Below are 15,558 nucleotides of genomic sequence, written 5' to 3' on the forward strand. Positions count from 1 at the left end.
GCTAGCATTGGTACCCTCCCTTCTCTACCAGTGTATGAGCTTCTTTGTGTCAGGGATACTATTCGGGGTCCGTTCTTCTCGGCTCTTCCATCCTACCATGCCCAAATAGGCCCTGGTATGTATCAGGTGCTCGGTGGATGGTTGTTGAATGAATGTGGATGGATGGGTAGATGGGTAGATGGGTGGATGGTTGGATGGGTGGATGGGTGGATGGTTGGATGGGTGGATGGGTGGGTATCTCAAAAATAAATGTGCTATAGTATTTTACTGTTCAAATAGCACCTTGATGATGTTAGTTGCCCCCATTTCTCATGGGAGTCCAATATTTTGCTATTGGTATAACAAGGGACCATTATGAGATCCACTGTCAATCATGGAGGTCACTTGTGCTTGATATGAAAGGGAATGGATAAGAGCAGGCAGATAAAAAATTCTGTTGAATCTTATGTAAGGTATAGAAGGAATTTCTGAGCTACCTTGGAGCGATATTGAAATTTCTTTGTAATTCAAGTTTGTAAGTAGATGTTAATATCAGAAAACTCTTCCTTTTGCTTTTTAAAATAAATTGACCCCCATCTCTCTTATTAACAGGGTCTAAAGAAGGTCTCATCTTTCACGACAACACCTTGATCTGCAAGAAGTCTGTGAACTTTAGGTACAGATTCCATACCAAAGGGAGGTAGACAAGTTAGTATATTTTACTTATTCTGAGATCTCTGGAAGTTACCCCATGTGAACCACAAATGCCTGTTCTACCAGTCACTTATCTGACCTCCAATGGGCTATTTGAGGATCTCTCCATCTCAGAGAGTATAGGAAGGCTTTAGTATTCTTTGCCTCTTCACAAGAGGAGTTTCCTGCTAGATTACATATATGTTATTCCTCTTTTCTTCATCTTCCCCTAGTAGAATGAGAATGAAATTCATAAATAAAATTATTGCTAATTTGTATATTTGACTTCCTTACCTGTAATTTTATTGGTTGATACTGAGAATTTTCCTTAAAAGATCCGTTTTCCAACTGACAATGCTCAACCAGCCACAGTAAAGAATTACAAATGGAATTTTGGTTCTGCTCTACATATTTATTTACTTGTCCAAGTACTCTTAGAGCAAAAGCTGTTAACCTTTAAGACAGAAATCAAATAAATATTTAGAATGCTGAATTCCTTTTGGCTTTCAATTTGCAGGGTGTGTTAGTTCATACAATTTTATGCTTCCAAAGAAAGTAAAAAATTTAAAACACAATTCCAAAGGAAGTCACCATTTTACAAGGTGATAAGACATTTGAAAGATTTCCAAAACATTCAGTCAATAATAAATGCAAACAGCATGTCTTCTGTGATTACAACAGTGTTAGTTAGCCTAGAAGCTAAAACTGATTCCCAATGACAAGGAAAAAAAAAAAACTTTCTAAGGTTAAAGAAAACCAAGGTGAAAGAAATAATTTCAAGATACTGACGCACGAACACAAGCCATGGAAGAGTAAAACTGTAAATTCTAGGTTGTAAAATTTGCACAGTGTTGGCATCTAAATCGCTAAGGCTTGAATTTCCTTTCCCAGCACCCCTGGGATTGTCTTATCTCACTTCTTCCCCTTGAACTCTGCTGTTGACACACAACTTGCCACGACACAAGGAACTTTTAACATCAGGATTGCTTAGACAAAAAGCAATTTCAGTCTCTGTTAGGATCTAACACAGAGCTATTAGGCAGGATGGAATTCATGACCTCCCCAATCATCTCTTTCCTTTCTAGCTGCCCAAGAGCCGCTCCCTCTTGGCCTCTCCACATTCCAGACTCAAACCACTTGACTCCCCCACTCCACTTCCCCTCACTTTAAAATTTTGTAGGTTTATTTAATTTGCTTTCTTCTTTTTTTAAATATTTTTTAGTTGTAGATGCACACACAGTATTTTTATTTATTTTTATGTGATGCTGAGGATCATGTGGGGGCAAATGCTTTACCACTGAGCTACAGCCACAACCCATAAGATATTTTTGTGTGTGTATGGCAGTGGGGATCAAACCCAGGGCTTGTGCATGCTAGGCAAGCACTCTACCAACTGAACTGTATCCCAGATCTAATTTGTTTTCACTTGCTTTTTTTTTTACTTAAAAAATAATTTATTTTAATTAGGTATAAATGACAACAGAATACAATTTGATTCATTGTACACAATTGCAACATAACTTTTCATTTCTCTGGTTGTACACGATGTAGCATCTCACCATATGAGCAGTCATACACATACCCAGGGTAATGATGTCCATCTCATTCCACCATCTTTCCTCTCCCCAGGCCCCCTTCCTTTCCCCTCTGTGCCTTTTGCAAAATCATTTGTTTTTTTAAAAACGCATTTTAAGTAATTAATTTTCAGAGGGAAAACTTCCATATGATTCAAAAATCCAAATGCATAAAAGGATAGATAACGAAGAATCTTCCTCCTATCCACCCCCTACCCCCACTCTTTCTCATAGATCCTTCCAGATATTAAAGACAAGACAAAAAGCTCCCTGTTACCTTTCCATCCCAGCCACACCAAAGCAGCAGTATATTTACATTATCCTGTACTTGGCTTTTTTCATTTAATAACATATCTTAGAGTCTATATTAAAACATAGTTCCCTCATTCTTTCACAGATGATTTTATATATTACAGTATTTTGGTACAGATGCCTGAAACTATTTTAGCTAGGAACCTATTTATGGGTCTTTATGTTGTTCTTAATCTTTGTTTCAATAGCTTTATTAATTTTTTTTAAAAAATTTAAGCTGCAGATGGACCCAATATCTTTACTTATTCATTTATTTTTTACGTAGTGCTGAGGATCGAACCCAGTGCCTCATATGCCTGAGGCAAATGCTCTACCACTGAGTCCCAGCCCCAGCCTCTCCCCATGTGGGTCCCTTTTCTTAATCTTCCTCTGATGACATCAGAAGGTCATTTTCTATTCTGTTGACTTTTAGGGAAAAGAATTGAGAGATTCTCTTCCTGCAATCCCCTGGTTTGCTCCTAAGCAGGAGGAACACTTCCATGATGGCCATATTCAAGAACCCTCACTGGGCCTTGTATGGTGGCACACACCTATAATTTCAGCAGCTTGGGAGGCTGAGGCAGGAGAGTTGTGAGTTCAAAACCAGCCTCAGAAACAATGAGGCACTAAGCAACTCAGTGGTACCCCGTCTCTAAATAAAATACAAAAAAAAAAGGGCTGGGGATGTGACTCGGTGGTTGAGTGCCTCTGATTCAATCCCCAGCATCTCCCTACAAAAAAAAAAAAAGAATCCTCACTGGAGCTCTTTTGGAATCTAGCTTCTGGGAATGTCTTTTCTGTTAGCAGCCTAGAGAAGCCTGAAAGTGTAGTTCTAGGCCAGTCTCCCTCTCCATCTGTTAGCTATCTGGCCACTTATGCACCCTCCTTGGGCTTCAGTTTCAAGGCAACAGCAATAAAGAGAAAAAAGGTTCTCACTCCTGGAATCTGGTATAAGGATTAATTAGAGGACCACACCTAAATATAGTTCTGGCTTACAGCTATGTCCAGTGGGTCTAAGTGAGTGTATCTGCCTCTGTTTGGTCCTGGGTTGCCTCAGACCCAGAGTCCTCCAGGAATGGATATTTAGACAGCTCTTCACTAGTTAATAATGAAGCAAGAGCATCTGGCTCAGGCTTTTTTGGGTCCTCTTCTCACTAAGCTGTCTTTTCTAGATGGCTCTGAAATTCAAAATTTAAGTGTGACTTGGAGGAAAGGAGAAATTGTAGGTTATTTGACTTTCTTTTGTTCTGGACCTTCTCCAGAAGCTCTTTTAGGCTGGCTTAGCTCCTCCAGCTTTACAATTGGATCTGGTATACTAAAAATGTATAGTGGAAAAGAATGTTTGAAACTGCCTTGAAGAGAAATCTGACAAAAATGTAATGAAACTGAAAATGTGCATGCCTTACATCCCAGAAATTCCATTTCTGGGGATACACCCTATAGAAATTCGCAGGTGTGCAAAAAGACATATGAAGATGCTCATTAGAGTGTAATTTCTGAAAATTGGAAAAATCGTCCATCAAATGAGAATGGATAAGGAACATATGATGTGTGATATATTTGTAAAATATAATGCTGCATGCAATGAATGGAATGTACTAGATCTACCTATGTTGCTAGACCTAAAAAACTAAATGTTGAAGGAAATAGGCAAGTTGCAGAATGATAGCTAGTTTGCTACTAGTTTTGAAAACCTTTTTTTTTTTTTAAATCAAACACAAAAGGGACTCTTATGAATTAAAATAATCTAACACAAAAAAGTTCACAATCATCAATTCTGGGTTTTGTTAATATGAATAGTATATTTTTTTTGTATATGTATACATTTCAAAGAATGAATGATATTTTTTGTTTCTGCCCTTTATTTCTCCAGAAAATTTTTGTGGGTATTCAGGTGCTATTTCCTCTTATGCATATTATTTCTTTGAAGGAACTTACAGGGTCAAGGACAGTACTCCTTGCATGCAAGTGCTCCTGTTTCTGGCTAAATGCTATCTACTCCGCCTTGCCCTGACCTCTTGAAGGGATCTAGTGTTGACCTAGAGGTCACAGGATTTCTGTTCTCCAGGCTTGTTTCCCAGTTCATCTTGTGGCACTTTCCGGTCAGCATTGACACCCTTCTACTCCTGTAACCTAGTGTTACCCTCTGGTTGGTGTGCTCCCAGGACCCATGAGTCTTTGAAAATGTGCCACCTACATGTGGTAGACCCAATGCTGAAGTCTAATCTGTGGCACATGATAACTGATTGGACTTGGAACCAAAAGCAAAGGGAGGGGTCAACAGCCAACTGAGAAGCCTGACTTGACAAGTGGGGCATTGCCGTGCACTGATGAAAGGAACAGAGAAGTGTGTCTGAGAAGGAAAGAATGAATCGGGCACAGATTGTCCTTGAGGCCTTGGGCTGCAGAGCTTTGGAGAGAAGTTAGGCCTGGATACATCAATTAGGGAGTCATCAGCATAAAGATATGGAAGTCTTGGGCGAAGATGAGATTGCAAAAGGAGAGACTGCAGGAAATCAGAGACCAAGGAGGAAATCCTGGGGACACTTGGTAGTTAAAAGGAAAAATCTAAAATTAAATCATTGTAATTTATAAACTCTTTTAATGTGTTTCACATAGTGGAACCCACCAAGGTTGATAAGGTATGTTTTGTTAAGTGTTTTGTCAAAGCATGATAGCATTTTTTTGAAAATAGACTGCTATGAGGATTTTTAATTAATTCAGACTACCTTCTCCTCAAATTATCAGAATTACAGAAGTTATAATTTATTGAATAAATACTTATTGAGGACGCGGTATGAACCAGGCATGTACCAGGCATTAGGCACATTTGAAACTGCCCACATGCAGCTTATGTTCTAATGGGAGAGACAGTGGAATAAGGAAGAATGTTAGTACTAAATGTTAAGGAGAATAGGGACACAAACAGAGAAGGACAGGAAGTGCTGGGATGAAAGCAAGTCGCCATTTTAAATAGAATGATACAGCAAGGGCCTTCTGGTAAAGACCTGAAAGAGATAGGGAACCAGCCTTTGCTGACACCTGGGAGGGATAATAGACAGAGGGAACACTCAGTGCAAAGGTGCAGAGGTGGGAGCCTGCCTGGTGTGGAGAAATCACATAGGTGAGGTGACGTGGAAATCAGCTAGAGCTTTCTAACTCTCATTTAGAAGTTTGAATTCTACCCTGGATAAAATGGGAAGCTCCTGAATGGTTTTGAGTGGCCTGGCCTAATTCGCATTTTAACAGAGTTGTTCCAGCTGCTGTGTTGAGTATAGACCAAAGAGGATCCAAGTCTGAAGTCAGAAGGTTAGAGGAGGCTAGAGCAATCATCCAGAGAGGATGCTGGCTTGGCCAGGATGGTGTGATGGAGTTGATGAGAACTAGCCAAATTCAGGATCTGTTTTGAAGGTACAGCCAAGGATATTTGAGGATCAGATGTGTGTTGTAAGAGAAAAAGAGGAGTGAAGAATGAGATAGGTTTTTAGTTGGAGCAACTGGAGGAACGGAATTCCATTATGATAGCTATTCTTTTTTTTAAATTTTTTTAGTCATAGTTGGACACAATACCTTTATTTTATTCATTTACTTTTATGTGGTGCTGAGAATCGATAGGCGAGTGGTCTACCACTGAGTCACACCCCCAGCCCCCTCCCCATAGCTATTCTTTAATTAATCAACTGCTACATGACAATATAAGTTAAAAAAAATCTTCTACTTACCAAGTGCTGGCACTTCCGCCCCTCCACATGCTGTAAGAATGGTCAGCATTTTTGTAGGACATGATGCTCACCATCCCTAAGAGGCACCAGAAAAAGAACACAGAGCTCCACTGAACTCCATTTCTACTCAAAGAGTATCAGCCCCTGGGGGCAGTAAACTGCATTTGGTGTTGGGCAGCAAGCATGTGCTCCTGTGGCCAACACTGAACTTCTCAAAGGAATTGCTTGAATTGGCAATTATCAAGTAGAACATTCTAAGCTCATTCAAAGAGGAAGGAAGTGTTCAATAGGGTTTGGAATGCAGGTGTCTTGTCTCCCATCCAGGCATTTTGGAAAGTTAAGCCAAAATGCTAAAGAAATAGTATCTGTTTATATAGTAGGGTCCAACTCATGTTCCCCCCCCACCTAAAATTCTTTTATAATTAAGCTTTTATATAATTCACAACTTAAATGCTAGTTTAATTAAATATTTGCTTGAAACCCACTGGATTATTATGTAAAATAGATTATTTTTACCTTCTTTTATTTTTTTCTTCAGGTTCTGTTTCTTAGTTAGTGAGTTAGGATGAAAAATGTTCCAGTGATTTCCTGTTTCCAGGTAGTGATAAACATAGAATACAGGGACAATGCTCATGAGCTCTGCCTCTGCACTCCCCTTGGGGAGGTGGGTGAGGAGGTCAATGCCTTCTGGACTCAGGACAGTAGACAGCACTTCACCTATAAGCAGTCCTGAAACAAAAGAAATCAAAGAAGGCACATCCCCTTTCTATCAACATCTAACAGTGTACTCTAAAGAGAGAGGATCAACCATCTCTACTCTGCTTCTCAAAAATGACGAGAAGAACCATCTGGTTAGGAATGTGAACTTTAAAGAATCAAAAAAAGACTTAAAAACATTACTATTTTATAGTAATCTATAGTGGTAGATGGTATAATACAGTAGACAGATTACTGCCTACAGAACATGGCAAACTGGTTGCCATTCAACCTGATAGATTTAGACCATTGTAAATCATAGTAACTATCCTCCCATGAAGCAAAGCAAAGAGCAGGAGAAGGGAGTGCTGGGATGGCTCTGCTATAACTCCCTGTGCAGCCGTAGGCAAGACATTTTCTGATAAATCCAACAACAGGATTGTGCATGATCAAAAAGGTCCTTTCCAGTAGCAATGATCTGTGATTCCAAGGTTTTGTCTGAGATAAAATACAGTCAGGGCATCCTGTCATATTGTGTTAACTTATTGAATTGTGAAGGCCAGAGACCAGGGGGAACCCACCAAAGATGCCACATCTGCAAACATACTGCAGGGAGAGATACTGCTGTGGATTCAAAGTGTGTGCCTCTCCTATGCTGAACCCTAACCCCCAAGGTGATGGTACTAGAAGGCTTTGGGGAGATTAAGTCAGGAAGGCTCAGTCCTCATGAAGGGATCATGACTTTATAGGAGAGGTGTGGGAAGCTGTCCACACGTTTTTGTCATTTTGCCCCTGTCTTTTGCCATGTGAGGTTGCAGCCACACGGGGCCACTTGGGAAGCAGAGAGCAGCCCTTGCTAGACACTCAATCTGCCAGAACCATAATCTCCAACCTCCAACCTCCACAACTGTGAGAAATACATATTTGATCTTTATTAATTCCCCAGGTTCAGGTATTTTATTATAGCAGCACAAATAGAGTAAGACAGCCCCTCTGGGACCAGTCATTCTGCAGGACAGCAACATATCACAAAGCTTTCTGTGGAGCACGATTGGTTAGGACCCTGAAAAGTTCTTTAAGTCCAGAAGCAGCTGCACCCCCATTTTAGTGGGGTCTCTGGGCCCATGACAGCCCTTACCCTCCATCATGGGAGAATTAATAATCTCCATTTAAATCGGGCGAGTGGCAGAAGACAGCTGCAGAAGCAATCAGGCATTTGAAAGGGGTGTGGGGGTGGGAGTAGCAAGCAACAGGGTACGCTTAAGGGCAGAGCTGTGTGTGTAGGGAATTGCAGAAACATAAATGCAATAATCACGAGGATATTTGATTTTTGTTTGAAGCACAAAGTGAAGTAAGTAATAAAAATGGGATTTATTAATTTACCTTTTACACTCAAAATCCTTTTGACATTTGTTTTGGGGACCAAATCTAATGGTATCCTGTATGGGAATTCCTTTCGTCTGCTAATGACACCTGTAAATTAAAAAATGATGAGACTTACAGACTTCTTCGGGGAAGAGACTATTTGCAGATTATTTATAAGGTACCTACTGCCAAATAATTTTTCAGAATAAAAGACTTCAAGAATAACAATTAAAATTTTAAAAGAAAGAAAAATCATCAAGATTTTTGAAAATTAAATCCTAGGCTTATATAATCTTTTTAAATAAAATATTTAATTTGACTGTAAGCTTTCTGACATGAAATAAATAGGATATATTAAGTTTATTCACTAGTATAGTGTAGCATGCCATTTTGTCCAAAGAGAGAAAATTGTTCCTGGAACTGAAATCTAAAAATAACTAATATGTAATTTCTTAGTCAAGGTTATTTGAACACTGTTGGGAAGCATGACCTGAAATTCTTTCCACTGTCCCCTGTCAGTCCAATTTAGATATTATTTTTTTCTCTATGTCCTCAACAGCAGTTTTAGCATACTTGTCTCAGGAGAATTTTTCTATTACAATCACTCAGTGGCTTATATCACAAAATGATGACATTTATCATTGTACTGATAGAGTACCAAGCACTGCACTAAATTCTTTAAATGTGTTATTACATTGGATCTTCACAACACTTCTGTGTGTTAGGTCTATTTTTATTATTTTAATTTTATAGATGAGAAAATTGGGCTTGGAAAGGCTGAAGGCCACTACCCCAGGTGGAACTGTGATCTGAGCTGAGGAAGTTTTACTGCAGAGTCCATTGTAGTCACCAGAAAGAGAATCTACCTCCTGTTGTCCTGCTAAGAAGGCTCTTTCAGGACAGGAACTATCTCTGACTCAAACTGAAGTTCACAAAGTCCCTGGCTCATGGAAGATGCTGAAGAAATGAGTGACAGTTTGCAATCTAATGGACGAGCCACATGGCTTTGCCAAAGATGCAGGAATGTTCCTCATGAGACCTCTTCCTCCATTAGCCTTGAAAAGTGCAGAGGAGAAAACATTCAGCATTTGTTTTTGGAGGATTGGCTAACTTCACTTAGCATTATCTTCTCCAACGCCATCCATTTACCGGCAAATGCCATGGTTTTGTTCTTTTTTAATGCTGAGTAAAATTCCATTGTGTATATATGCCACATTTTTTTTTATCCATTCATCCACTGAAGGATCTAGGTTGGCTTCACAGTTTAGCTATTGTGAATTGAGCTGCTATAAACACTGATGTGGCTGTGTCCCTGAAATACCAAATATTTTCTCTGATACAAGGAGGCTGACTCATAGTGGGATTGGGAGAGAGAACATGGGAGGAATAGATGAAATCTAGATAGGGAAGAGGGGTGGGAGGGATTAACAAGGCTAGTGGAATGTGATGGACATCATTATACAAAGTACATGTATGAAGACTTGAATTGGGTGTCAACATACTTTATATACAAACAGAAATACAAAAAGTTGGTATTTATGTGTATTAAGAAGTGTAATGCAAAAAAAAAATAATGTTACCTTAGATTAGGTAGAAAGGAGGGGAAGGCAGGGGATGTGGAGATAAGAAAAATAGAACGAAACAGATATTATTACTGTATGTATGTATGTGACTGTATGACCAATGTGATTCTACAATATATATACTCAGAAAAATGAGAAATTATATCCCATCTATGTATATACAAAGTATATAAGTGCATTCTACTGTCATGTATAATTAATTAAAACAAATAAAAAATAAAAAAGAAAAGTGTTGAGGATATTACATTAAGATAAAAGTCAGTGAAGGCATTTAAGAGTCTTGTAGTATGGCTGATGGAGCTTGGAGTTCAAAGAGAGCATCCTAAAAATATGTGGCACTGAGCAAGACACAACCTATAATTCAGTATGTTTCTTAGTTGGATGGAGGTAATAACTTTTTTCCTCAAAGGATGTGTGTGAGGTGAAATAGTATAGATAGAGAAATTGGCATACAGTTCATGCTTGATGCATGACACTTATTTATAGAGAGGTGTTTGTGAATATCTAAATTTGAGCCTCTGCCATTTTCTCCACTGATACCTGCTCTTGATTATTTTAATTCTCATTGACAACTCTGCTACCAGATGGAAAAGCTAAAGGAGGAAGTTAGAACTCAGGAAGTCAATTTTACTTCTTTTAAGAGATCATGAGCAAAGAACCATTATGACATCACATGTAAAAGGTAGATTCCAGAAAGATTAAAATGCTAAAAAGCTGAATCTGTAAAATCAGTAGAATGAGATATCCATCAATGTCTTTTTGAACTAAGGGTAGAGGAAGATTTCTTAAAGATTATCCCAAAATAAATAATCATAAATCAGACAAATTATGATGGATTTGACTATCCCAGTATAAAGAATCATTGTTCAAAACCCATTTAGATTTTCTGTTACTCAAAGTATATCAGAGACAAAATGAAGAAGAAATGGAACAATCCAAAGGGAAATAGGAAAAGTTAAAAAGATGTGAATAGGCAATGGGCAGGTGGAAAATTTAAACAGCTAATAAATATATGAAGAGATGCTTAAAATTAACCAGAATAATTGATACTAAAATGACAATGAGATATTACTTTATAGCCATCCAAAAAAAAATGACACAATTCACAGAGGTAAGTAACAGAAATAATTGGTGATAGCTAGGGAGAGAAGAGGACCCTTGTGCTGGTAGAAGCGCAGGAATACTGAAGAGTAAATGACATTAAATATGTGTGTGCCCTTTGACCCAGCAGTCCCACTATATAGTCCAGATAAATGCTTATCCAGATTTTTCAAGGCTAATGCTTCCCAGTGTGCTGTGAGACCCCATTCTCCCTCACCCATACACATATTTTCATATTTCCTTTAACATTATTATCATCCATGTACTTTTTCAGGTTCATCCTGATTATTTCTAAAACACTGAATTCTGTAGAGTGTCACTGTGGAATAGCAATTTCAATATATAAATATTGGAAGTATTAATAAACTCTATAAGATAACTGGATAGAATTGATTGCCATCTTAACCCTCTTTGGCTTCCTAGAAGGCAACAAAACTGCCTGAATCTAAGTTGCCTAAAATCATAAGAAAAAAGGTCACATGACAAGATGGGAAAGAGGCGTAGACTTGTTTTCCTTCCCAGTGCCGGGTTGGAATCCAGGGCCTTGTGCATGCTGGGCAAGTGCCCCATGACTGAGCTATATCCCCAGCCCAGAAAGTTTTAAACTAAGAAATTCCCTAGAGGGATTCATTCTAGATAAAAAGATCATTCCTCTCTTTGACCCTACTGTTTACACATAGGACAAATAAGACGGGGCTGGGATTTTTCTTGCAATAATGTCAGGATAGGAAGCACTGTTGATGAAAGGACATGGAGGCGCTGAGGCTCAAGGGCCCTGCCCCAGGCCTCAGATCTCAGAACACGCAGTGTCTCTACCCCTAGCCCACTCAGGAGTGTCCTCTGTGGGTGTGTGCCTGGGTGGCTACATGCACATTGGAAGGAGCTTTCTGTTGTTACTCTGCTGTTTGTGATACCCAGCTGATTTAAAATGTAAAAGTAGTAGCACTTTGCTTTCCCTGAGGAAACAGAACTCTGAGTATAGTGGTCTTTAATTGTAAGTAAATGTCTTTTCCCCCACTGTTGCATCATGGAAAAAAATAACAGAAAGGACTGAATATGACAGAAAGGTAAATTGTAACAACTTAATATGAAGAAGGACAGTCTGTCTTCCCTTGTTGAGAAGAGTTGTTCACAAAGCACATTCTAAAAAATTCAGAAATATATATTGTATATTTGTGTGTAGGGGTTGACTTAATACACAAACGTTTACAAGAGTCTAGCTTCAAGGAGTTTGCATATCTCAGTTGAGGGAAAATCAAAGAATCAGGAGCAATAAGGAATGGATTTGTAAAGTGATCAACATTATTGTGTTTTCAAATAATGCATGCTAAATAATTATGCAAATGACCTTTTCTTTGGACTTTGTAATATAACATAATAGTATAAATTATTATTGTGACGGATAGAAAATAACTGACATATGAGGGAATCCACACAATTCTTAGTATTTCAATGCTTTGCATTTAAAATTAATGGAATAACCTTTGGTCTCAATCCTACAGTTCATAGCATAAAAAATGTTATCAATAAAGTCGGTGATTTAGGAAGCAGACATTTCTGATTCTACACATTTAACATTTTGAAAAGTAGCATTTTAAGTTACATGTGCACTTCAATTTCTAGAGCAAAAAGACAACACATAAAATACAGAATCATTTTCCTACCATAAATTCCCTTAGGGTCCAGAGTAACACCAGCATAACTCTCCCTTTTGACTCCTTCTGGCTAAAGTAAAGGCAGAAAACATCAGTTAAGAATATAATTAAATTTACATGACCTGAATTCCTTGAATCAACTTTTTTGGTCTACTTTCTCAATTTAAAAAAATCTTCTTTTCTTGAAAAAGCAAACTATGTATAAATACTTGCATGCTTACATGGCTATTTGTATAATGATCAGAGCAAGCCCTTAAATGGAAGTTATGATAGGCTGGGTAACTTGTCTAAGTTATGATAGGCTGGGTAACTTGTCTAAGTGCTTGGTATTTATTAACTGTTTATTAACTCTTTAACCTCTGAAAAACTCCATGAGGAAGGTGCTATAATTACTCCCATTTGACAAATGAGACAATTGACACATGTAGAGATGGAGTAACATATCCAATGTCACACTGCTGGAAGTGGGGAGCCAAGAGTCAAAGCCAAACAGCTTGCTCTAGAATCTGTGCAAGGATGCACAGGAATGGGCCTTGCACAGAACATCTCAATCCAGGTTCACAGAAAGGAATTCCACAACTGAAAGCAGAGCTTGGAGAATGAAAACCTAGGGAGACCTATCAGTAACTAGCAATGTGAACCTTGCCAAGAATCTGACCTTAGTTTAAATTAACATTGTTCTAAATTGACAAATACGAATTGTATAAGAGAGTCTTAATATTAACATGGAAACATTTAACAGACTATGGGATTAATGGTATTTAATAAATAATTATTTTCTTCCTTTTTTGGCTTGCTCACTCACTCATAAATTGGAGAGTTAAGTTCTTTAAAGGCAAGGGTCATATGTTATTTTTTGCTTTAACTTCAGAACCTAGCATGATATCTGACATGTACATTTCAGCAATTTCTGAATTTGTCTGGGGGAAACCCTGGAAGATACATACTAATTTGTTAAACTAGTGAATCTCTGGGTGTGGGGATTATTGGTGACTTTTTTTCTTTCTGTGGCTTTTTTCAGTATTCATATTTTCTTCAATAAAAAGTGCTGTTGTTTTATTTAAAAAATCTAAACATGATTTCAAACACACAGAAAAGTTGCAAGAATAGTACAAAAAAAAATCAGAATGACCTCCATTCAGATTCCTCAACTGTTAATATTCTGTGACATTTACATTATTGTTTTTCTCCTTCTTTCCTCCGCTCACCTGAATCATTTAAGCATACGTGATTGATAACTTTTTTTTTTTTTCAGAAAAAGATATGTTTAAATAAGAATGCTTTTCTTACCACCACTCGCAATGTTTTTACTATAATTTCTTTTCCAAGCGTTGTCTCCAGGGAAAAGTTGATTTGGTGGAGGCCGATTTCCAGGGGGAGCAGGCTGAAGGTCACCAAGTGACTGGAGGAGCCCTCTACTCTTTGGCGCACACATTTGGAGGACTTTGTCCCCTGGGGGTCAATGGTTGGGCTTCCTGAGGTACAGATTCCCTCCTCAGCTGACATTTTAACACAAAACTGAAATATCATCAGTGAAAAATCATATCAGTCAAATCAATCAATCATATCAACACTGAGTTATCACTTGAGTCATACATTTTATGAAAAAAAAAAAAAACCAACAAACTTTATCTCTGGGAACATTTACCCTGAATCTCATTTGATTAGACAAGCTTTTCCCTGAGGCTTTAGTGATGTTAGGGTGACCCCGTAGGTTCTCAGGCATGGGAGAAAGCTTGCTTCTGATTTCCTAACATACACACAAGCTGCTGTGGAGCCGAGTGATGGGAAAGGATGTCTAGAAAACTCAGCCCTGGCTCGGACATGCCTGGCCTTTCTTAGGCCACTACCTCCTAAGTGACTTACAAAGCTACTGTCGTTCTCCAAGCTGTTCTGAGAGCATTACGTTGTCTCTCTGTGTTTTGTGTTTGGAACAGTGGGAGCCTCTGGCTCAGGCACTCCACGTCTTACTCCTCTTTGTATCTTTTAGCCCAACCTCCAACTAAATGATGATTTGATGAAAGGTTGAAAACTACATATCTTGGCCCATGCACAGTCCTGCCCAATATGTCCCCAACTTCTTTTTTATTAACTTCCCACTTGTACCCAGTTTTACAACTAAACTCTAGCTCTAAAAATACCTAGATTCAAACCTTGGCTTTCTTATTAACTGTGACATGGGACAGATTGCATGACTTCTCTAGTCTTCCATTTCCTCATATTTATTATTGGTTAGTAATAGGACTCATGGACTTCTGGCCCAAACAGTGAATATTTTTCACCTTTCCTCCAAAACCTGGTGAAATGATAAAATCAAGAACTATACCTAAAAGATTCAATCCATAAAATTGAGAGTAATTCAAGATAAACAAAAGAAAGCATCAACATTTAACAACTAATTTTGAGGAATTTCTAAAAAATGTAAAGTTCTCTCTCCTTCTTATCCCCTCATGACACAGTGACAACCTGAGTTGGGGGGTTAGGAGCTGAAGAAAATCTCAGGGTCACATGAAGCCAGTGATTTCCCCATCTTAACCAGAGCAGATAGAATGGATGAAAAATGAAAAGATGTAATGTTGAGCTTACTTTCATTTTTAGCAATAAATATTATTTATCCAGTTACTAAACCCGAGGGAGAGTGACAAGTTTCCCAAAGTGACGATGAATATGAACAGCTAAAATGGACGCAAGGAAAGAGGAGCTAGCATCAAGGAGCTCAAGGAACTCAAAGGTGTGAAATGAACTAAATATGAACTCACCCTTCCCTGAACCTCCACAGTACACCAACTGCCTTGGGCACCTTGTTCTGGAGCTGCATGAACACTTGTCTCAACCCTTCCTCCCTTCTGCACCCCTTCTTGTACCAAGGTGCACATTCTGGTACCACACTCCTTGTAAG

At 38.4% G+C, this 15,558-nt stretch overlaps 1 protein-coding gene across 1 annotated transcript in view; it reads right to left on the bottom strand.

Annotated features, from left to right (window-relative positions):
* Positions 1-15,558, bottom strand: part of LOC101959685 (complement C5) — an 84,179-nt gene that overhangs the window by 30,890 nt on the left and 37,731 nt on the right. The window contains exons 21-26 of the mRNA XM_005320908.4: positions 13,950-14,177; positions 12,669-12,729; positions 8,339-8,428; positions 6,776-6,988; positions 6,260-6,335; positions 967-1,126 (exon numbers count right to left, since the gene is read on the bottom strand). Coding sequence (XP_005320965.2) covers positions 967-1,126; positions 6,260-6,335; positions 6,776-6,988; positions 8,339-8,428; positions 12,669-12,729; positions 13,950-14,177 — 828 coding nt within the window. The remainder of the gene's footprint in view (positions 1-966; positions 1,127-6,259; positions 6,336-6,775; positions 6,989-8,338; positions 8,429-12,668; positions 12,730-13,949; positions 14,178-15,558) is intronic.

This window comes from Ictidomys tridecemlineatus, chromosome 4 (assembly GCF_052094955.1).
Source record: "Ictidomys tridecemlineatus isolate mIctTri1 chromosome 4, mIctTri1.hap1, whole genome shotgun sequence".
NCBI lineage: Eukaryota > Metazoa > Chordata > Mammalia > Rodentia > Sciuridae > Ictidomys > Ictidomys tridecemlineatus.